This window comes from Anabrus simplex, chromosome 2 (genome assembly GCF_040414725.1).
Source record: "Anabrus simplex isolate iqAnaSimp1 chromosome 2, ASM4041472v1, whole genome shotgun sequence".
NCBI lineage: Eukaryota > Metazoa > Arthropoda > Insecta > Orthoptera > Tettigoniidae > Anabrus > Anabrus simplex.
The window spans coordinates 1199166147-1199192209 of NC_090266.1; the positions used below are offsets into that span (position 1 = coordinate 1199166147).

General features: G+C 39.3%; 1 protein-coding gene across 1 annotated transcript in view; it reads right to left on the reverse strand.

Moving 5' to 3' along the window:
• Positions 1-2946: 2946 nt before the first annotated feature.
• Positions 2947-26063, reverse strand: part of Duox (dual oxidase) — a 496654-nt gene continuing 473537 nt past the window's right edge. Inside the window, exons 20-21 of the mRNA XM_067142192.2 lie at positions 8396-8524; positions 2947-4369 (exon numbers count right to left, since the gene is read on the reverse strand). Coding sequence (XP_066998293.1) covers positions 4241-4369; positions 8396-8524 — 258 coding nt within the window. The 3' untranslated portion in view covers positions 2947-4240. The remainder of the gene's footprint in view (positions 4370-8395; positions 8525-26063) is intronic.

The following is a 26063-nucleotide window of genomic DNA, read 5'->3' on the forward strand; positions in this document are numbered from 1 at the left end:
CCTCCTAACCCACGAGCACAGTTCACTATCAGATCTCCAACTGCACACCTGCCAAGTGAGCAACTGCAAGGCTCGACATGCAGCGGACATGTTCTCAGCCTATACGATACCTGTTCCTGTTCTGTGTGTTTACCTCTTATTATAAGCTACAGGTTCTTCATGTCTGTGCTAGTTTTACCAGTTCATTCCGGGTACTCATAATGAATTAATAGTGGCACTCATGATTCCAGCTGTTTTCTAGCCCATAACCACATCTCGTTATATTACCCTGTTTTAGGGAAAGGGACCGATGTATTTCAGATCTGTAGTTAAAACAGCAGGTTGCATAAAACTAAATCGCAAGGGGCAGGTGAACCACCTGGTGTATTTGATAGAACTTTAATTGTGTTTGTCAACCAACATTTCAAAACATGACACACGTTGGTATTATAAATTTGCTCATTTGGGATGGATATGTCAGGTTCCCTATGGGAATCAACATCTATATCATCTGATGGCCAGGCAGGCATCAATTTTGTTATTTTTTAAATGAGCAAGTCTCCCATAGTGCATTGGCACCGCCAGTGGTTCCAAGTAGCCTACACAGTGGCCTCCACAGTACACACTAGCCATGCGTCAGTGTACTATTTGCCAACTGATGAGCCCAACTTGGCACACTGGGGCAAAACGCTGGCAACCAGGAATGAGTTGGCTGGAGAATTTATACTGTCCAATAGCAGACCGACTATGTTGGTATTATAACACAGAACACTTCACATTTGCTTGCCTATAAACACTGTATGTAACAGTGGTGCATCCATTATTAATATCTTGTACTCAGTTATGGAATCCTAGCTATACTGTTTCAGTTTCTGTCCGTCCAGCATACATTGTGTTTTTTCCCCCCCTTACAACATTGGTACCCCATACGAGAGCATAGGACGTAAAGAAATAATGAACTTATTTCCTCCCGAACAATGTGAAAACTTTTGTAAACTTCCTTAATTAACTGCTTAATTCTCAAATAAGTTTTTCTGAATTACTGGAGAAAGTCAACATCCATGTTCCTACCAGATGCAATACAATAATTAAATTAATTCTTTGAAATCAATTGGCATGGAGCCAATTATGCCGTCCGTATTCCTTTACAAAAAATTAAAAGTGTGAGAAAGATAACTTTTTTTCCCCTTACTGTTCAAGTTCTCCACTTATGAAAAATGCCAGAAAACAATGATGCCTTTGCTAAAGTTGCCTCATTTGACTTAATACATGAAACTTAAATATTATACTATATTAAGAATTTACACTGATCACCTACCTAATAGCTGGTATGTCCACATTTGGCACAGATAACAGCAGCGACGCATCTTAGCATGGAAGCAATGAGGCCTTGGTAAGTTGCTGGAGGGATTTGGCACCACATCTGCACACACAAGTCACCTGATTCTTGTAAATTCTGGGGAGGGTGGGCGATGAGCTCAATCACATCCCAGATGTGTTCGATCGGGTCAAGATCTGGCACATTGAGGGGCCAGCACAACAATTGCATCTCGCCACTGTGTTCCTTGAGCAACTCCATCACGCTCTTGGCCTTGTGACATGGCGCATTATGTTGTTGAAATATGCCACTGCCATTGGGAAAAATATCATCATGAAGGGATGTACATGGTCTGCAACCGGTGTACGATACTTCTTGGTCATCATGGTGCCTTGCACGAACATCATTGGACCCATAGATGCCCATGGGAATGTTCCCCAGAGCATAATTGAGCCGCCGCCAGCTTGTCTGTCCCGCAGTACAGGTGTCAAGGAGCTATTCCCCTGGAAGACGACTGATTTGCACCCTCCCATCGGCATGATGAAGAAGGTATTGTGATTCATCAGACCAATGCAATGCTCTGCCACTGTACCAATGTCCACTGACGATGGTCACGTGCCAATTTCAGCCGTAGTTGCCGATGTTGTGGTGTTAACGCTGGCACATTCATGGATCGTTGGCTGCGGAGGTTCATCCTTAGGAGTGTTCGGTGCACTGTGTTCAGGCACACTTGTACTCTTCCCAGCATTAAAGTCTGATGTTAGTTCCACCACAGTTCACCGCTTGTCCTGTTTTACCAGTCTGCCCAGCCTACGACGTCCGACATCTCTAATGAGGGGTGGCCGCCCAACCCCTCGACATTTGGACGTGGTTTCACCTTTGTTTCGCCACTTGTTGAAGACACTCAGCATAGCACTCCTCGAACACCCTACAAGTCTTGCAGTTTCCGAAATGCTCTGCCAAGCCTCCGGGCCATCACCATCTGACCTCGGTCAGACTCAGATCACGAGTCTTCCCCATTCTAACACGGACAGTATGCTCACTGATACTACGTGCACCATGCGTGTGTCTGACTAGCAGTCACTTCTCATCAGGTGACACTGCTATCGCCTGGATGGGTTTATATCGATAGTAAGTAGCTGGTCATAATGTTCTGGCTGATCAGCGTAATTTGTTATAATAGCAATTTCTACCTTATATCTTACGCGTAATACTGTCGTAATTATAAACACACCTAATATAACATGGTTTTATGGCATCAATAAATTATTATTATTATTATTATTATTATTATTATTATTATTATTATTATTATTATTATTATTATTATGTTGTGGGCACAATACTTCAAGTGTTCCTTTTCTGGGAGTCATTTGTTCAGAATCACTGTATCCTCACAGTAGAATGTATTCCAATTAGTTGGCTAATTTATCCTTTAAAAAGGTGTAATAAAGTGCATAATATTTGTCTTTATTTAAGTTGTCACTTTGTTCAAAGTTTGGAATTGACATTTTAAGAGGATAAAGGCTAGTTAAGGAAGTAGACAATTTAAGGAAATTCTCAACATAAAATATGAGGATTATTTCTTGACCAAGTGTAGAATAAGTCATGTGGAGTACTTGGGGCATATTAAAATAAAACTCAAAAGATATCTGAATATGTTTTAAATTCCATTATCACAAATAATCAGAGCTGCTTCTCAGGAGGTATAATCTACTGTATAATACATGACTTTATTTCATATCTTTCTTTCAGGAAATCCTCCACTAAAGTTCAAATAATGTATGAAGGTGCATGGAAATGAGAGCAAGAGCATACTGGCAGGACAAAAGCTCTTCCAATAGTTTTCTTATTTTCAAATTTGAAATAGTAAGTATGGAACACACTTCCTGCTGTTTACTTGATAATAAAGCACTTTTTGTGTCTCATCATTATTACACTTACTTGAAAAAAAAAAATTCAAGAAACAAATGCTGACACTGAGAATTATATGAATCTCTGGAGTCAAAAGTAGAAGCAACTGGATTACTCCTAATGGCTCAGCGAGTTAGTAATGGCACTTCTTACTTCCATACATGAAATTACATTAAGTTGAATAGTATTAATTCCACACCTCTTCAGTACTGTAACAGTTCACCTGTCAACTGCTGCAAAACAGCACAAGTAATCATAAAAACAGGTTCTTATTAACCATGCACACGTCATCTGTATGCTGAGCTGTCTCCGCCTGCTGCTCTCTCCTTCTCATTGAAAAAGGAAAAAGGAACATAACGTTTGTGATATAGCTTTATACCTATGCTCTTTATCTTGTGGCATTTAATGACATTTTGTGGTCTTCACTTAAAATAAAACAATGACTAATAAAAAGTTTAGAATTTTTAAAATACCAGTCTAAAAAAGAAACTGCTCTGTGCCACATTAATATATAAAACTGTCAATGACTGATGGTAGGACACAACTAAAACCAGAGTAAAACAGAGTAAACCTAACAAATGGGACAATAAAGAGTAATGAATGCAATGAATTAATAAATAAGATAATGAAACATCACTCAAAAATAAAGTGAATGATAGTATACACTGAAAGTATAACTTTCCCATTCTTTGAAGGAAAAGTGAGAATGACAAAAAAAAATACATGTTTCTCTTATGTACATCATCACAGAGAGGTTTGGTTTCTAAAATGACACCCCTTTCTCTAGATTAATAATGCTTACTTTGTAGCTTTCTCTATGTTGTAACATACATTTCATAATAATATTTAGTGAAAAAACACTTACGAAATATTTAGTATTTACATTAGCATCCATTCAGTGAAATATGACTAGTTGCTAATGAAACTTTTACAGGTCATATTGAAATTTGGTTTCACTTCTATTACAATCACTTGTGAAACCCATCCCGATTATGTAAAATGTACAAATAAATAAAATAAATATGACAGTTAGCCGAAGTTCTCGAAGTGATGAATAAAATAAGGCAGCTTGCGACCCTTGTTCACCTCCTCGCATGCCGACATGATGCTCTTGGTCAGCGGACGTGGACCACAGCTAAATACTCCAATCTTACTAACCTGTTAACAGTAATTTGTGAGAAGTAATTTAACAGCTGGTTCAAAATTTAACAATATCATTTAAGAATTTAAGAAACTTGCAAAATATTAAGAATGATGGAAAGATTAATATCACTAAGCTCACTGGACAAAAAATGAGTTACCCCTGGAAAGAGTGATACCTTGCAACACGGCCTCCAGCATTAATAACCGCCTTGATTCGGTAAGTAAGGGAGTACACAAGTTTCGGCAGGTATGCCATACCTAGTTGTAGCCACTCACTGATGATGAGATCTCGCAGAGCCCCCAAATTGTGGGGATGCTGATGTCTGTGTTTCACCAGTTATTCTAAATAGTTCCACATACTTTTTATGGGCTTAAGATCAGGAGGATGTCAAGATATGACAGGGTGAGTGTGTATTTTTTTTCCATCAAACCAGTCGTGTATGCATGCAGCCTTACGAATATGGCTGCTATCATCTTGGAGAATGGGGATGTCAACTGCATACTGATCATTATGATTTTGAATGGGCAACACTTGGTCACTGAGAATGTTGAAGTAAATGTCCTGGTTTATGTTCATGGTGACCTGAATGAGAGGACCCGAACCACCTCTGACCTGAACTACTGTACACCCTCCACACATTCTGCAGGTAAAACTCCTCATTGGGCTGTTCGTGCACTCGACACTTTGCATCATATAAAAACAGGCAAAATCGCAACTCATCAGAGCACACTACCCACCTCCAGTCAGCTACTGTCCACGTTCGATGTTTGGCTCATTGAAAACATTCAACTTCATGTACTGCTCTCTGTGAGCAATGGCCTCTTAGGAGATACCCAACTTCAAATGTTCATTGCATGCAGTTCCCTTTGCAATGTTTGCTCAGAAACTGGTTGGGATGGTTCTTCATTCTCCAGCAGCAGCAATTCCTGTAGTTTGAAACCAATTTTCATCGACAAGGTGTGACGCTCATCTCTGGTCCCTGTCAGATAGGATCTTTATATGAATACAGTTCTTAAGCTATGTTTCATGGCTCCAAGTGGTATAACATTCCCGGCAGACACATTGCATAGTCCGCGTTGATTCACCAACAAATTGGGAAAGTTCATTGTGTATCCATGGTCCCTTTTGCAAGTTGGTCACATCCTTGCTTTGACCGATCTTGATATGCTCTTTCCATACAACCGACTGGCACATCCACACACCACTTCACTACCATGATCATATACCAGTGGTGAAGGGTCACATGACTGCCTGGTATCAGTGCAATGCCATTTACATCGCTCCAAAGTGACCAGTGTGCTCTTTCAGGCGGGGGAGGGATAATTTATTTTTGTCCAGTGTGCTTATATTTACACAATTGCTTGAAGATACTCCTACTAATAACTAGCATGTAACATAAATTCAGTATAAAGTGGACCGTCTTTGCAGATTAGAGCTATAATGTCTAATTCATGACTTGAAGTTAGCAGGTTCAACTCCACCTGAGGTACCTGATATTTGAAGGAGACCTGACTTACTTATTTCCTGTTGCTCCCTCTGGAGCATAGGGCCTTGGCAAAATTTCTCCACACAATACGGTTCCTGGCCATTCTCTTCACTTCGCTCAAGGTCTTGTCAACCTCTGCGATTTCCTTTTCGATCGTCGTCTTCCAGATCATCTTGGGACAACTTCGCTTTCTGGAGCCTTGAGGGTTCCAGTCCAGCACCGCCCTCTCAATAGCTCCATCCGGCTTCCTTAATGTGTGCCCAATCCAGCGCCATTTCCTCTCCTTGATCTGGATGTCAATTGGCTGCTGATTGGTCATGGTCCAAAGATCTTCATTAGAGATTACGTCCGGCCACCTCATATTTGTTATGCGACGCAGACATCTATTAATGAACACCTGTAGCTGGTTATTGATCTGTTTTGTAACTTTCCATGTTTCACAGCCGTATAGAAGAATCGACTTTACATTGCTGTTGAAGAGGCAAAGCTTAGTCTTCCTGGAAATGTTTCTATTCTTCCACACGGGGTAGAGCTGGACAAACCCACCATTTGCCTTCCGGATACAGCTTCGAACATCTTCCTCTACTCCCCCATCCATTGTAACTATACTTCCAAGGTAGAGGAAGGACTCAACTCGCTCAATTTCCTTTCCATTTACTGTCAGGCTGGTCATGACATCCGAATTAATCCTCATCTCTTTAGTCTTCCTTGTGTTAATCACAAGTCCTGCACGGACTGCAACCTACTCAGTTTATCTTCTATGTCCCGGTACCACTGTGCCATAAGACAAATGTCATCTACGAAGTCAAGATCTTCAAGTCTGTCTCTCGTCCCCCATTGAACACCCCTCCTCCGTCCTCCTATTACCTTCTTCATCACACTGTCTACGACCAGCAGGAACAGAGTGGGAGAAACAACACACCCCTGTCTCACTCCAGACTTGACGTTTATCTTTTCTGTTAGTTTCCCTTCGTGAAGAACCTGACACTCATACCCCTCGTACATCTCTTTCATGATCTTGATAATCTTTGATGGAATTCTGTATTCCTTGAGGGTCTTCTACATGATTCTTTGGTTTACAGAATAGAAGGCTTTCTCGAAGTCCACGAATACGAGGTAGAGGATATTCCGCCATTCCACACTATGTTCTATGATGATTCTGAGTGTGTTGATGATATCACACAGCTGCGATGTTGCCGAAATCCCGCCTGTTCCTTTCGAAGCCTTCTTTCTACTGAATCCTTTATGTGATACAGGATGACTCGCGACAGCACTTTGCTTGGAATGGAGAGCAAGGTGATACCCCTCCAGTTATTGCAGTTTGTTGTATCCCCTTTTTTCAGTAACTTTACTATCAGCCCCTTCTTCCAGTTGATCAGTATTTCCTCCTCTTTCCATATCTTCTCCAGCAGTGTGTGCAGCAATTTGATTGTACCTGCTTTCAGTATTTCCACTGGAATGTTGTCCAGACCACGTGCCTTCCCATTTTTCATTTATTTCAACGCTGTCCGTATCTCACTCTGGTTTGGAGGGTCAAGGCCGATGCCTGGATCCCCTTCTGCTTCATCTTCTCCTTGCTGCCCATTTTCGAGTCCAACATCTCTATTAAAAACCTCCGCAAAGTGTTCCCTCCATCTACTCAGCTGTTGTTCGCACATAGTGAAGATCTCACCTGTCTTGCTCTTCACAGGCCTAGTTTTGTTAAAACCTTTCTTCGAAAGCATCTTTGTGTTGCCATAAAGCTCCTTGATATCCCCCTTTTTGCTGCCTGTATTTGAAGGAGAAGGAGAGGTATGCCATGGCTTACTTTGCATCCACTTGACAAAATAAATTCATCCATAGAAACTATCTAGCAGAGTTCTACTTTATGGTTTGATGGGAATGAAATCAGCTCTCGTTATAATACTTGATAGAGTGTATCTACTGTCTCCTAGAGCTACCTATGCTTCCCTTATCCTCTGTGACTAATTCCATTAGTTTCCTAATGTCACTACTTATCCTCCATTCACATTCTATTGACCTTATTTATCTTGGTATTCATATACAAAGCAGCATCCAATGGGTTCAATACTATCTTGACCATTATCTCTTCAGTCCTGAAGTAATTCTGTCACTCACCTGTTTGTCCTACTGTTGATGTTATATTTAATAATAATATTTGGATCAAAATAAAACTTGTGCTTTGCCTCATATCAACAATTCATTGTGTATCAAAGGTTGTCCAGTTTTGTCCTCCTTTATCCCAATTGAAGTTTCTTTGTCTATGTTAGAAAAGGTTTCTTACAAGGAAAGTATTTGTTAGAATTCCCTGAATTGCATGAAAATTGGTAGGAAAACTCAAATATAATTGCTAAAAGCGGCTATAAGGTTCTTTTCCATATAAAGTTTTGCATTTTTGTTATTTTATCTTCCTTGTGAATTTAGAAATAACCTGTATAATTATGAAATCATAAATTTATAACCAATAGTAAACAAAAAAAATCTCAGAATGTTTATAGGTGAAGGAATCCCCTTTATTTCAAAAATGCAAGTCATAATTAGAATTTTAACTTACATAGCTATGCTTCTTCTGTACGAATTTCAGGAAGGAGGACATATCAGGCCGGCCAAAATGATTCACAGCCTTAAGCCCAGTAAACATGCTCATCTTGGACAACCGCTGGAAATGGTTCTCACAGATGTACTGAAACACACAAATATTATTTGTCTAGCATTCCAATACATGGCCAAATTTAAAACATGTGAACAAATTCAGGAGAACATTCTGTTCGAATAACAGCATCAGTGGCTACTAAACAAAGATCACTGTGATTAGAATCCCTCCTAATGCATGTGGGATTTTTAAAATGAAATGAAAAGTGACATCCTTGTGGTTCAGATTCTGTATAAAACTGTAGATCTTATGATTAATGACCACAAGGTTGAGGGTTATCTAAATTACAAGCTTGTTTTCTTTAACTCAGGGATTTTTTTTTTTACATAACACTGCGGTGTTTGAAGATGATAACGCTCCACCACATCGCTCCCACGTCGCCCGGGAATGGTTCCAGGAACATGCAGCGGAGGTCCAACGACAGCCATGGCCACCCAGGAGCCCCGATATGAACCCTATCGAGCATATCTGGGATGTCCTGGAACGCAGGCTCTGTGCCATGGATCCTGCACCCACGAACAGACCAGCATTGGCGGCCGCTCTGCAAACGATTTGGTGTCAGCACCCACAGAACTACCAGGGACTTGTCGACTCACTTCCACGGCGTCTCGCTGCAGTTCGCAGGACCAGAGGAAGCCCCACACGCTATTAGGCGACTATCCCATGGCATTTGCTAAGTCAGTGTATATATAGAAATATTTTACAATCCCATGGTCATACTGTGACTGGGGAGTAAAAGATGAAGAAATATGAATATTGCCTCAAATTTCAATAAAGCATTGCTAAGATATATTTAAAACTGATATCAGCAAACTAAAAATTATTTCAAGTACAAAATAATGAACTATTTAAGGTAATATATCTGTGTGTAATACTATCAAATTGTGCAGGAAAATGAATGATGATGATTGTTACATAAAGGGACCTAACATCTAGGTCATTGGCCCAGTGTAGGAAAATTGTTGTATAACTGTCGAAATAGAAAGCTGCAAGGATTTGGATGCCAGACCAGATTGTGTTCACTGGCTAAGAGATACTACCCCTTAAAATGAGAAGTTTACATTCTCACCTAAACTTCCTCAAAAATATGTAATCAAAGTTCTGTTGCAGCCTGACAAGGTATGCTACCAGAACAATGGAAATCACTATTTTGTCTCAATTTTTTCAGCAATACAAGTTCATATGAAGGGCAATGCCTCAAATATATATATATCGAAGTCCAAAAACGAGTGAGCCGTGCCACCTTTCAACTTAATTCAGATGTAAGGCATATACAATTCTGTTCAGCAAAGGAAATTCATAGTTACCCAGTTATTAAAGGGAAAAGGTATGAGGTAACTGCTAACAGTGATCAAGGTCTGCGTGCTGACGAGCAACACTGATCAGGGTCCATATGACTCCCCTCTCCACTCCACCGCTGCAGCTGTCCAGGTCACAAAGAACATAACCTATCTACATCAAGCAAAATATGCTCATTGTTTATTTGGTTGCATTTATTACACAGTCATTTTGCCGAGTGATTTTAATGACACAGACATTTAACAGATAAGTAGTAAACAATGTAGTATTAAGAAAGAGAAAATGACAGGTAAAATAAGTGAAGTTATGAAGAAATTATGTCCTATAACTCACGAGACTGGAGAGGACTAAGTGTTCCCACTTCAGGTGTTTTCAAGCAATTTCTTATGATGAACATAAATGTATTATCTCCAGTTTCAGTCGAATGATTAACTATGGTGTACAGAACCAATATTTGAAGCAACGTGTTACAGTTGTCCCTGTTCAACGTCGGCGCAACTGGAAGGATGCATCTCAGGAACATTTTCATTGCTCTTCTAATTGCTATAGAAGTTTATGTGCTAGGGCACATGTGGATGGCACATTACAGGATGTTAGAGTTTGCTACAGAGCTGCTTTTTAATCTCTACAGGGTATTTCTAATCATCGAGTCCTATCTATTAAGAAACCTTTGGTGGAATTTGGTGAGCTAAGGCAGATGGCCGAAGAAAACACAGCAACAGGCCCAATAAGTTATCCGATGAAACAAAATTTAAAGTTATAGATTTCATCAAACCTCTCTAAGGTACAAAATCCCACTATTCCTTAAAGGATACTTCCTGGGTGTACTTATCTGAGAAAATAGATGTAGCTAAACTTGACAGAATATATAAAGAGTCCAAGAAGGAGAATCAAATAGGCTATGCAACGTTTCCTGAAATTTTTGAGAGTAAATTTAACATTTTGTTTGGTTACTCATGAAAAAACACATGCAGAACTTGTAACATGTTTAAAGCCAAGATTTCAGTTTTGGGAGAAAATACAGCTACACACAGGGACAAAGAAAATAAAAAGTAATTCATTAAACACTGAAAGAAAGAGACAAAGAAAATTCACTTAATGAGAAGTTTACGATTTTACTCCTTAAAAAGAAAATATTGGAATGAATCTATGTAGAAAGCAGAAGTTGAGGTGGTGGCAATGAACTACCAGAAAAACTTACCGACCCCAAATGTAATAATATACAATATTGAGAGCAAAGCAACTAACTTCTCACACTTGATGAACATCTCTTTACAAACTTGTGTTATTACATCAGAATACGAGAGATAAATATTGTGTCATCCAATTTCTACTGACATAAACACTGTGACACCAACATGTCATCAGTCATTTACACCTTCTAACACTGTAACCTTACATCAAATATAACAGCTGCAAAATACACTGGCATAAAAAATATCCAAACACTATGAAATAAGGAATGTAGAATACAGAAATTTTGGCAAAATATTTAAGTGATTAAAGGTACAAGATTACAGGTTAATATCCGTGCAAAAAAAGCCATCGCAAATGTGCTATGCTGGTCCATTAATAACCAGTGTAATCACCTGACTGTTGAATGCAGGCATGCAAACGTGCATGCATTGTGTCATACAGGTGCCGGATGTCAGTTTGTGGGATAGCATTCCATGCATGTAGCACTTGGTCAGTCAACACAGGGACGGTTAATGCCGGTTGTGGATGACGCTGGAGTTGTCTCCCATGATGTCCCATATGTGCTCAAGTGAGGACAAATCGGGGATCGAGCAGACCAACGCAACATGTCGACACTCTGTAGAGCACATTGGGCTACAACAGCGGCATGGGGGTGTGCATTATCCTGTTGGAAAACACCCCCAGAAATGCTGTTCATGAATGACAGCACAACAGGTCGAATCACCAGACAGACGTACACATCTGCAGTCAGGGTCCGTGGGATAGCCATGAGAGGAAATTGCTCCTCAGACCAGAACTCCCAATGTAGGTCCAGCATGCTGACACCGCAGACAGGTGGAATGCAGGCGCTCACCTGGCTTCCTTCTAACCAACACAGGGCCATCAATGGCACCAAGGCAGACCCGGCTTTCGTCAGAAAACACAACGGACCTCCACTCCACCCTCCAATGAGCTCTCGCTTGACACCCCTGAAGTATCAGACGCACTGGTTTGGGGTAAGTGGAACGCAGGGCGTCTGGCTCAGAGCTGGCCTTAAAGTAACAGATTTCAAACAGTTCGTTGCATCACTGTGCTGCCAACTGCCACTTTCATTGCTGCTACAGGCACAGTCTGCTGTGCCACAGCTATACGCCGAATGCGTAGGTCCTCTGCCTCGGTGGTGCCACAGGGACATCCTGAGCCCAGTCTTCTTGTGAGTGTACCTTCTCATGACCACTGCTGTCAACATGCATGCACAGTGGAGACATTCCTGCCAAGTCGTTCTGCAATAGTGCGGAAGGAAAATCCACATTCACGTAGCCCTATTATACGGCCCCGTTCAACTGCAATGAGCTGTTGATACTGGCCTCTTCGTCGTCATAAAGGTATTCTTGACCCGCTCACAGTCACTTCGTCCAATCTCACAGGTAATTAACGCTCTCGCACAGTACAGCCTGTATTTAAAACAAACCTGGTGTGCAATGTTATGGAGCCGCTATTAGCGCCACGCTAATGTGATTCACGGGAAATTTGAATTAACATCACCTTTCAGATATATAAACACGCCTACCAATGTTCGTTAATCTAGCACAAACCCTTCCTGGTGTTTGGATTTTTTTTTTTTTTTTCTGCCAGTGTATATAATATAATTTCAACCCTTCCATGTTCCTACCTTACATGTCTCCTTAAATGATCAATATTATAAGTTCCCAGGAGGATATTATTTACATCCACAAGTTCGTATGCACATATACCGATCTTATTCCTGACAACATTATGGCCCGTGAAACAATTGGAAGAATTTGTGCATAGTTTTGATCTCAACATTAGATGGATGAGGAGTGTGTAATAGAACTTCATCTCCCATGTTAAAAAAAATCCCATCTCCTACCCTTCTGCTGTCTAACTAGATTTTCCCCAAACTTCACCAAATTCTCCCTCGCTTACTTAATGCATACATCTTTGGGTACCATCTCCCCTGTACTTAAATTTTAAAATCTTAGCTACCTCACACAAAGGCACCCATCCCATTCAGTCACACAAGAATCATACAAACTTCCGTTCAGAACACTCGTAAATTTTATTTTCAAAATGCCTCTACTCTTGAAATATACAAAAATCTGACTAGGCTTTCTTCTCCACAAACCCGTAATAAATTCAAGCATATATACCAGAGTCTCCTCACATCTCACAGCAATATCACTCAACATATCATTCAAATCATTCACACAACAAGCAGCACTGAACAGAACATAACACATGCTTGAATAATCTTCCCTTGATCTCATGCACATTTCCATTCTCATTTTCCTTAAACTATCCCAAAACTCCCACATAATCTCTGACACACTCATTCCTCACAAAATCTTCAAACCTGAATCACCATAGAATTTATCACCCCTCCGACGAATCCCTTTAAAAAACAAAATATTATCTACAACCTGCTTCAAACAAGCCTTTGCGAAGAATGGTCAGTTTCAGCAACTTACCCTTGTCAAAAATACATCTTCAATTACCTCAAGCCCACTCACACAAATATTAGCACATGTCCTATCACTCACTCACACTCACTATTACCGTAATTACCATCATATCTACTCTCACAATCTAAATTATTTCTACCAAATTCCCCAAAAATTTCGATGCCATCACTACCTCCCATATCAGCTCCCATTCGCACATCTTTCGTGCTAATAACACAGTTAATCTCAACCCTCTTACCAGAAGTTTCAGTAATCTCAACATCTCCATTCTGACATACAGTACAATTGACTTAACATTAATCTTCTCACGTACACTAATATCTACAATGACATCCTCATTCTGATGTATACTACAAAAACACTCTTCACTCACTCAACAACCTTCATCACCTTCATGAAAAACTTCACTTTCAATTTCCGAAACTTCCATAAGAGCATTAATTATCCTAGTGTTATTACCACCAACATTAGCACAAAGTAGGTCATCCAACATCTTCCCAAGGTCAGTCTAGGAAGGTCAAGACACAAGTGTTACTTATGGAGCCACCATGTTGAGTCTTTAAGACAGTGTAACCAAAGGCAAGTGTATTTGAATTTGGAGGATTTAGATACCAAACACTGAAATAAAAACAAACTAAACAACTAGTTTCATGTAGAATTTAACTGGACACTATTGTTCATGTATGTATAACTGTCTAACACTTAAATGACATGAATATATCCACAGCTATTTGAATAGGAAGATAATTAACATAAACTGAATTTCATTTTTTGAGAAAAAAAGAATCAGCAGAAGTCATCATGTATACTTTTACTTTCATACAACTCTGTCTTAATGTGATTCTTATTAATATCATCTGTCAAAGATATGTAATCTCATTGACGAAAACATAGAAATCTTCACGATTCCTCTTTTATATTATGACTACATGACATATTGAATTTAAAGTACCAAGCTCAATAGCTGCAGTCACTTAAGTGTGGCCAGTATCCAGTATTCGGGAGATAGTAGGTTCGAACTCCACTGTTGGCAGCCCTGAAGATGGTTTTCTGTGATTTCCCATTTTCACACCAGGCAAATGCTGGGGCTGTACTTTAATTAAGGTCCCGGCTGCTTCCTTCCCACTCCTAGCCGTTTCCTGTCCCATCGTTGCCATGAGACCTATCTATGTCGGTACAACGTAAAGCAACTTGTATATATATGAATTTAAAGTCCTTAAAGACAGTTGTAGTAAATTGTCTTCAGCATTTTCTTTATTAAGGAAGTAGTTACCGGTAATGAGTTTCTGAAAGGTTACCCCAGCATGTTGACAAACACTGAATGCCTCTTGAAATGAGTGCATTATATTATGTTTGCTAACTGTTGTTGTTCATTCATGTGGTAATTTCTTTGAGTTCAGGAGGCAAAAGTACTCTGCACATATACAGCAAGAATGATGTTCTTAGCTACTCTAACTAAATTATGGATAACCCATGCAGCTAAATATTACAAAGTGGTGGTTATGGTGGTGTTTATTGTTTTAAGAGGGAGTACAGCTGGACAGCCATCCGCTATTAACACTAATCAGAGGGGAAAAAATGGAAGGGATCCAACACTTCAAAAAATGAAGGTTTCAGCCAAAGAAAGACAAAGGCCACGAAGTTTGTGAAAACGAAAGACTCCCTAGGCCTCAAATGCTCTAATATCATTGAGGTCAGAAAAGAACAAGAGTTGACCAAGGGAGGTCTGATGGGATAGAAAAAGTAAGGAGCTTGGCATAAGTAAGTGAAAGCAATGCCAGGACTGAGCTAAGGGCCGCATGGTCTTCAACCCATGCTTCCAAGTTAAGAGTCCCTGGGGGCCCTTTTAGTTACCTCTTACAGTAGGCAGGAGATACCATGGATGTATTCTACTGCCCCCACACAATGGTACGAAGCCAGTATCTGTATTATGATTATGTTAACATCACTTGAAAACTGGTGATCATAATTTGTAGGACTACAGTCTTCAGTTGGCTTTTGGCAAGAAAAAAATTCAAGGTGATCATCAGCAGCAGCATCATCATCATCATCATCATCATCATCATCATCATCATCATCATCATCATCATCATCATCATCATCAGAAGAAGAAGAAGAAGAAGAAGAAGAAGAAGAAGAAGAAGAAGAAGAAGAAGAAGAAGAAGAAGAAGACCAAGCATATGGATATGTGGTTCGGGTCACGTAGCTATCAACTTGCATTTGGGAGATACGAGTTTGAATCCCACTGTTGGCAGCCCTGCAGATGGTTTTCCGTGGTTTCCCATTTTCATACCTGGTAAGTGCTGGGGCTGTTTCGTAAGGCCATTGTCACTTTCCTCTCCTACATAGCCCTTTCTCATCCCATCATCTCCACAAGATCAATGTGTCGGTGCAACGTAAAGTAGATTGTTAAAAAATATGAAGAAGAATAGTTAGGCATTATGTGAATATTGAGCTACACTTCTCATTTCAGTCATATGTCTCACTTCTATACAAGTGGTATAACACTTGTGGTAGATAACTGCGAACCAGTATGTAATAGGCTTTCATAATCTTTACCCCCCTGTAGGTAGGGGTGGTAGAATAACACCTGTGGTATCTCCTGCAAGTCAAAAGAGGTGACTACAGGTTCTCTTAACTTGGAAGCACAGGTTGGTGACCATGGGTTCCTTAGCTGAGTCCTGGCATTTTTTTTCACTTAACTGTGCCAGGCTCCTTACTTCAATTTTTCCTAAATTATCTCTGTTGGGTAGTTACCTCGAAAAAGAAAACTCAATATTATAATTAGGCATATTCAATTCCTATTACCTTTGTTGCTTCTCTATAAAAAAATATCCTTGAGAGGTTTCCTTTTTTTTTTTTCTAGGGGCTTTACGTCGCACCGACACAGATAGGTCTTATGGCGACGATGGGATAGGAAAGGCCTAGGAGTTGGAAGGAAGCGGCCGTGGCCTTAATTAAGGTACAGCCCCAGCATTTGCCTGGTGTGAAAATGGGAAACCACGGAAAACCATCTTCAGGGCTGCCAATAGTGGGATTCGAACCTACTATCTCCCGGATGCAAGCTCACAGCCGCACGCCTCTACGCGCATGGCCAACTCGCCCGGTAGATAGTTTTCCTAGAACGTTTTAAAGACTTGAGTGGATTAGGAACATTTTAAAAATGGAATTCTGCTTGAGTGTTTCCATTCATCTATCCTTTTCTGTCAGACTGTGATTCATCAAAATATTGTCAAAAGAAAATACATAATGGAACCCATAAATTAAAAAGTACTTTATATAAACATGATTCTTCAAGAATAATTTCAATGTAATAACTTACTAACCTTGAACAAGACTGAATTATAAAATATAGGTTGTCATTTATCATGCCTGGAAGTTTGTACCATACCCATTGAGCTCACCATTCCTTATCACAGGAAAGCAAAACACACTGACCCCGCCAGTTGATTTATTCTGACAACTTGGTGTAGCGCAGTAACCCATTTTCCTTAAAAAATGCAGTAATATTTCACATTACTACATTGGGCTCCCCAACATCATAATGATGCTTAAGATTCAATATGGCAGTCATTGCAAAGAATTGTGATACCATGTCCAGACCTTCCTAGACTGCCCTTGATCTTCCCTACTTTCATCACGCCCCACTTTCAAAAATAACTGATTCACTTCCCTTTTATCACTAATTTTCTGATTTACTTCATCAGTTTATTTCTCAAAGCTAATTTTCCAATTATCAATTTTCCTACTTAATTACAACCACATTTAACATAAATTTTCTTACCTTGATATTCAATTTCTTACTTAAACTTTGATTACCATCAATTTTTCTACTTTGCTCCTGTAATTGCTCTAGAATAATGCTCAACATTTCAATACTAACCCCTGTCATATTCAAATTAACCGGTTCTGGGTTCTCGCTGCAGATGCTATTTTCTATTATGTTTTCATTGTAACTCTGCAGGTCATGTTCTACGTTATTGCTATGATCCATTATTAAATTATCACTACTATTCTCGTTATCAAATCTAACCATTTGCTTCACTTGCCATATCGTCAGGAACCCTTAGCTGCTCTTCTGTTATGTAGCTTCAAACTTTCAGATTCACTAAAACTATTATACATAATAGTTAAGGAATATAATTCTCATTTAACGTTGTTTAACCCCATACATTAAAATATATCATTCATTTTCAACGTTGTTTGAACACATACATCGAAATATACTCTTCACTTGTTTGAACACGTACCGTACATTACAATATACCCTTGACTTTCAACGTTTTTTTTTTTAAAGACTCAGACAGACCAATCAAATTCTACCTTATATCCTATGAACTTTTGCAAATGAGTAGGTCCATCTATAATTCTTTTTCTGTTATATATCGATGATCTGTGTGAGCTAAACTGTAACTTAATGCAAAAATTAACTCATATGCTGATGACACGATAGTCACAGTCACGGGTGAAACGTGGGAGGACACCTTCAACAGAGCTCAAGAAACCCTAGTCATAGTTCAGAAATGGCTAAACAACCACCTACTTACTTTAAATGAAAATAAAACAAAATTCCTCTGCTTCTCACATAATAAAACAGTGCAACCCTTAGACAACCTAACACTAAAACTCCACACACCAACTTGCAAAAATACTGAAAGCTGCAACTGTTATACTTTACAGAAATCAATACATGTTTCATACCTAGGGATAATTATAGATATCTGAAATGGAATTTTCATGCATCAAATTTGATCATTAAACTTCAGAAACTTATTTATATATTTTACAGAATTAGAAATGTTAGTTCAACAAAAGCCTTGAAGTCTGTATACTTTGCCTTAGTTCAATCGCAACTGCAATGTGGAATTAACAGTTGGGGTGAGATACTTGATCCACACTTGGCTCAGGTAAATACATGCCAGAACTACATACTGAAAGTATGTAAGTATCTAGGTGTTAATATAAGGAAAGATCTTCATTGGGGTAATCACATAAATGGGATTGTAAATAAAGGGTACCGATCTCTGCACATGGTTATGAGGGTGTTTAGGGGTTGTAGTAAGTATGTAAAGGAGAGTGCATATAAGTCTCTGGTAAGACCCCAACTAGAGTATGGTTCCAGTGTATGGGACCCTCACCAGGATTACCTGATTCAAGAACTGGAAAAAATCGAAAGAAAAGCAGCTCGATTTGTTCTGAGTGATTTCCGACAAAAGAGTAGCTTTACAAAAATGTTGCAATGTTTGGGTTGCGAAGAACTGAGAGAAAGAAGAGCTGCTCGACTAAGTGGTATGTCATAATCTATGATCTTCATTTCCGTATTGACGAATTGCACAATTAAAAATAGGAGAGGATTTCCACCAATCAATACTTATTTTATTACATATATTAAAGTACAGGACCGGTTTTGACCTCATATACAAGGTCATCTTCAGCTGAACCATACATACATATTTATATAATGAAGCTTTGAATAAGGTTGTGTTGTTAAAGGAATGCTATATGATGATGATGATGATGATGTACATTTAGTCACACACAAATGGGGCACGTCTTAGCGTGAACTGGCGTATATGTCATTCTGTACAATATTGCAACTGTATGTCGAAAATATTATGTTGAAGGTCTTAAAATTAGTGTATAAAATATGTCTTTACTTTAACTTTTATATATATGTACAAGATAAATACAATATATAAAAACACTTCATGCATATGAACATTCGTTCTTGCTTGTTGGTCAATACATCGACTAACTTCCGTATTTAAGTCTTATTTACAGTTGTACACTTCAGCTGCTTATTCTTGGAGTTTGTAAAATTGCATGGATAAAAAGTTTTGTCTTCCTGTGTATATGTGGGATAAAACACTTTCAATTTTAAAAAGGTGCCAAATGTATGGATGAAATTCAACTAAAATATGTTCAGCTCTGCTGTGTGTGTTGCCCTTTTATTGGAACCAATTCATGTTGTCCTGTGGCGTCCGTAAATTTGGATGACATTGGGTTCAAAGTAGTGGCTCCTTTCCCATTTGTAGCTGTGCAGTGATGTTTTGTTTATTATTGTTGTTGGTGTAGCCGAGTTGTGTTTGACGTGCGAGCCTGTAATGTACTACTTCGTGTTCTTGGGCTCATACTAGCTGCTGAAGTGTACAACTGTAAATAAGACTTAAATACGGAAGTTAGTCGATGTATTGACCAACAAGCAAGAACAAATGTTCATATGCATGAAGTGTTTTTATATATTGTATTTATCTTGTACATATATATATATATATATATATATATAAAAGTTAAAGTAAAGACATATTTTATACACTAATTTTAAGACCTTCAACATAATATTTTCGACATACAGTTGCAATATTGTACAGAATGACATATACGCCAGTTCACGCTAAGACGTGCCCCATTTGTATGTGACTAAATGTACATCATCATCATCATCATATAGCATTCCTTTAACAACACAATCTTAATCAAAGCTTCATTATATAAATATGTATGTATGGTTCAGCTGAAGATGACCTTGTATATGAGGTCGAAACTGGTCCTGTAGTTTAATATATGTAATAAAATAAGTATTGATTGGTGGAAATCCTCTCCTATTTTTAATTAAGTGGTATGTTCCGAGCTGTCAGCGGAGAGATGGCGTGGAGTGACATTAGTAGACGAATAAGTTTAAATGGCATTTATAAAAGTAGGAAAGATCACAATATGAAGATAAAGTTGGAATTCAAAAGGACAAACTGGGGCAAATATTCATTTATAGGAAGGGGAGTTAGGGCTTGGAATAACTTACCAAGGGAGATGTTCAATACATTTCCAATTTCTTTGAAATCATTTAGGAAAAGGCTAGGAAAGCAACAGATAGGGAATCTGCCACCTGGGCGACTGCCCTAAATGCAGATCAGTATTGATTGATTGAAAGTCATGTACAAAAAACCACTGATGTTTCCAACATACAAACTGTTCCAGCAAAGCATGGTACTTAACATACGGCAGCTATTTGTGCAGTCAGTGACCCTATACATGCATAAAAATTTAAAGCTCTTCTGCAAAGAACACAAGCCAGAAATTTGCACTAGGCTGCAAGACAGAACTGGAATAATAAGTATACCACGCCGGAACACTTTACTCGGACAAAGAAATCTAAGTTATCTAGGGCCACGGATATACAATGCATTATCTGTGGACGTGATCAGTGGCAATCAGAATACCCTGAAGAAAAGGCTATTCACATGGCTCATTAACAATTATTACAAAGTAGATCAGCTTATAAATTTCCATTATAATATTTAAATCAACTTGCACACTATTCCTCTCTACTAAGAAACCAACCTTCTCCTTAACCCATGACCCTCCTTTCCAGCTTCCTGTTTATTACACCAAATGCAGAAAAACAGTTCATAAAATTACTGTAGTCAAATATCACCAAAATGATAATGGAGTAAATGATATTCACTAGATGCCATAATGTACATAATCTAGCTATTGTATTTTTGAAGCACACACACAAGTTTACCTTATGTGGGATTCACACTGTATCTTATACTACCTCTGTATGTATATGTAAGATACCGATTGTGAATAAAAATGTTTAAAATGTAAAAAAAAAAAAAAAAAAAAAAATGTATAAATTCTGCAAAGCCGAAGCAGTTATTACACTTGAAGAGTTTTTGGTCAATCCTAATGCTCAGCCATTCTACCAACCATTAGTTCCTGACAATATGCAGACCAGTGTTGCCAACTTATATTTTCAAGATCTGCTAAATACTACTAAAAATCTGCTAAAATTCCGCCAAGAAATCCGATATTAAATAATGAGTAATACAAATGGGCAGCAATAATAATAATAATAATAATAATAATAATAATAATAATAATAATAATAATAATAATAATAATAAAATGTCTGCAGTTACCTTTGTGAGTTTCACTGGGATTAACCCCCTGCCTCCAAGCTGGCGAGCTAAAACTTGTGAGCGTTTTAGTGCCGGGTGCAAACTAGGCGAATCCCCTACCTCAAGAGCCACACACAAAACAGGCCAGTTTATTAAACGGTCTTCCTTCATAGCATAAATATAAATGCTACTCTCTCACAGTTTCATTATCTGTCGTCATTCGTCAACTAAGAGATAAGTACCCTTTTCCCATGCATTACAAATTTATGGTACCATGATCTCTCAACATCAAATCCAAATAACATGTTTTCCTCATGTGACTGCTAACTCCTGACAAGAAATACGGAATAGCTTGGAGACAGAATGAGTACAAATTAAAAAAAGAACATAAAATGGATAAAACACTAAATTCCGCTATAATAAATCTAGAAATCCGCCAAAATTCCGCTGTCCGCTAAATGATATATTTCTCCGCCGACAGTCTTCTAATTCCACCAAATTTAGCGGAAAATCCGCTAAGTTGGCAACACTGATGCAGACTAAGGATGAGTGACATCAAATTTGCAGACAATCCTTCTATAGATGATTGTGCTTTTAAATGGCAAGAAAGATCAACATTCTGTTGTTATCCCTGTAAAAATGGGCCTTCTCATTTCACTGTAAATTTAGTCTCTTTTTCTATGCATCATGTGTAATAAAATAAAGTGCTCTATGTAATGAATTTAACTTTAAACTTCCTCTCAATATTTTTAAGTAAAATAATTGACTTAGAACCTAAAAACTGATATTCTACGAAGTTAGTAAAATGTGACTGATCACTTTTAGCTGTCACTCTTCATATAATATGTTTCAGTCACAAGTTAGAAGACACAGCTCTAGAGTAGCATTGCTATATGTCCTGGATTTTCCAAGATCACACTGGGATCAAAACCTGTGTCCAAGTTTCCTTAAAATAGGCAAGAATCAAAAAATCCTTCTGTATAACTAAAATAAGGTTACAGTTCAGCCTACTCACTACTGGTATTCTTCCCCTTCCCTGTAGAGCCTCACAATTACGAGAAAACAGAGCGAGTTGGCATGCGGTTAGGGGCGCACAACCGTGAGCTTGCATGCAGGAGATAGTGGGTTCAAACCCCATTGTCGGCAGCCCCGAAGATGGTTTTCTGAGGTTTCCCATTTCCACACTATACAAATGCTGGGGCTGTACCTTAATTAAGACCATGGCTACTTCCCTTCAACTCCTAACCCTTCCCTTGATGCACATGTGATAAAGTGATATAACTTTAAAACAATATTTTCTCACCCATGGATAAATAATGCAAGTAGCAAGATGGAATTATTATTATTACATATGTACAGTACATATGATACGATCGCATTGTTTGTAAGGTTATGTCATGAAACATGCACTGTACTGTATATAGACATTCATATCAGTTCAATTAATGTATGAACCTGTATATAATTTATTCTTACCTCTATATATAATTTGTAATCCACTACAAAATTGTGAAACACACTGTAACTTCCAGAATGGTACTGGGTAGACGAGAACGATGGAGAATATTCTGTACACTATATGTATTAAGCATTCTAGAATTTTTGAGAAGGTATTTTCTGTAATGTATCTTTCTAGAAGCCTGGCCAGGCACATATATAAGGAGGCGATCTTGACGGTACAGACGAGTTATTGTTCAGTAGAGTTATGAGTTAACAGGTTATACTTGTGACCAAGTGTTCTGACATGCTTTTAAGCAGTAATCTGTTTCAACTGTGTTTTAAGGTTGCGATCTCCATGTGCAGTGATAGGCAATTGTCAAAATGGCGATTTGTGATATGTTTTGTTTGTGACAGGAGTGATTAAGGTTATGTGTGTGTTTAACTTGTAAATAGATGTGAATAAATAACTGTACCAACTGACAGCATTTCATGTGTGTCTTTGAATACGTTAACTGGCAACCATGACAGGACGTAAGAATTTACGAGTAAATACGAGTGTAAGTGTGTAGTAGATCAAAATGTAAGTGATACTAGAGAATATGTAGCTGAAACAACTCAAGGTCAAACTCACCAAGAGGAATCTCCTGACGAATGGAAAGAAGAAAACGCTAGACGCGGCTATGGGAGGATCTCGTGGAAAAGGAGGGGATCCCAAAAAGTTTTTCATCAAACTCGACGAAGATTTGGAGACAGAAGAAGTGGTAAATACAAGCAAAATGTGTTCTAACCTAATGGCCATGATGCAGGCACTAAATAACAAAATTTCAGATGTAAGTGACGAACTTTCAGGCGAAATTTCTCTCAAGTTAACTCTGTTTTAACCAGAAAGATAGTACAAGTGTACAAACAGGTTTACAATGTAGAACAAGGCCTAGAATCAAAAATTTCAACCGTAAATGACAAAATTTCATCGCAAATTAGCAACGTCACCAATCGATTAACGCAGCAGATATCGGACATCAGGTCAAAACTGGGACAGTTTGAGCAGATCGATAGTAGAGTAAGCCAGCTGCAAGGGGTTGGACCTCGAGGTGGAAATCCAGGTTTCCAGCATAAAGCAACAGGTTGAGGGGAGGATTTCTAACATAGAGGGAAATTTTGAAAGCCGTATCTCTGCCATCGAGGGAAATCTTCGGAGCCATATTTCTGCTGTTGAAGGAAGGTTAGAAAATCCGTTTTCGACCATCAAGGGAGTTTTTCAGAATATAAGGGAAAAAATTCTTCACGCAGTATAAGATAGATTAATGCAAACAGGACGTATCACCACACCTCTATCCCCCTCAAACTTAAATGGCAATACAGCACACCTAGACCCGAAGGTGATCATAGAGAGCCTTCCAGAATACCACACGCGACTGGAGGAGAATCCAACTAGCTTCGTTGAGGGATCGGTCAGCTTATTAGGAAGGATTAATTTACCAGAGGACATCTTTGTGCAACTCATCACACCGCGATTAAAGGGGCAAGCTGCTACTTGGTGGAACAACTTGAAGGGTTTAAATTTAAACTGGATGGACTTCAAGAGGGAATTCCTTGCTAGGTTCAGTTCTGAAGGGGTGAAGAGCTCCATGAAAAGGAAGCTACTAAGGCACAACCCACTGGCATGAGAGCTAGCGCCTTTGTCCTACAGAAGTACCAACTCTTCAAGCGTCTGCATCTGGATGAAAGCAAAAACGATATCTTACCAGACATCACAGAGCTACTCCACGATAAGGATTTGACCCCTAGTGAAAGTATCACAACAAAGATCCTTTGTTGATCTACGCAGAACCATCGCCCAGCTGGAGGAGGAGCATGAGAACAAAGCTACGGAAGAGCCCAGCACAGTTAGGAAGTGCTACCAATGTGCATTTTTTGCAAGTTGCTCTCACGTCGCACCAACACAGTTAGGTCTTATGGTGACAATGGGATAGGAAGGGCCTAGGAGTGGGAAGGGAGCATCCGTGACCTAAATTAAGGTTCAGCCCCAGCATTTTCCTGGCGTGAAAATGGGAAACCATGGAAAACAATCTTCAGGGCTGCCGACAGTGGGATTTGAACTCACTATCTCCCAATTACTGGATACTGCCCGCACTTAAGTGACTGCAGCTATCGAGCTCTGTCTACCAGTGTGGAAGAGTGGGACACCAGATGAACAAGTGCCCAATCTCGACGTCTGAGAAACTAGGTCCGGCCCATTCTAGATTAAGGGGGAATGAGACCGGGAAAAGGAAGGCACCTCAAGACACAACAGACAAGCAACCCTGGACAAGCAGGATAGGGATTGGTCAGATTCTGGGCAGAACAGACCAATCTTGTCCAGCAATCATCTTAAGGATAGGCAATGAGAGCTTCTCAGGCATACTCGACAGCCAAGCAAGTCACTCGTTTATAAATGGGACTGTTACCAGATTACTACCGCCCATGAAGTCTCACCATCTCAGAAGAGTAGTGGGAGCAGCGAACGGGGTAACCTATTCCATTCAAGGACAGACTAACCTAACTGTTAAATGTATGGACCTGCCGATTGTAGTTAACGTCCCGGTGATTCACAACCTAATAGCGAACATCATTAGGTCATGACGTTCTGGAAGAATACAAGGTAATCCTGTACTATGCAGCTCATGAAGTCTTTTTGGGAAAAACAAGACGTCTGAGGATCGCCTGGCACGATGGAAATCTCCAGACTCGTAAGGATGCGGAAGTTGACATAGACCTGGGAGATATCCAGTTAATGCAGCTTTAAGGCAAGGCATCTTCTAGGCACCCGGCGATGGAACCTGAAGCTAGCAACACCAGTGATGAGAGGGAGTTCCCACAAAAACACCAGAGTGAACCTAAGGAACCTGTCCTTATGACCATCAAGAAGGAACTTGATCTGGAAGTTATCAAACAGTGGCAGGAGCAAGACAAGCCCTGTAGGAGCATGACGCAGTGGGTTAGGAGACAGAACACCGATAGTAGACCCGTCCCGAAAGAATTCAATATGTGCTACAAGAACTTCTGGGTTGACAGAGGACTCGATGTACAGGTCGCACCTCTGACACGCCTGCAGTAGTGGTGATCCCCAGACAACACATGATGGACATCCTCGAGAAGTTCCACGACAGCACTGAAGCCAGACATCCAGGAGGCGAAGAGATGCATCAGTCTCTCTGACGAAGATTCTTCTTGGTCAACATGTGGAAAGACATCCTGGGCTATGTGAAGGGGTGCTACATCTGTGCCTGC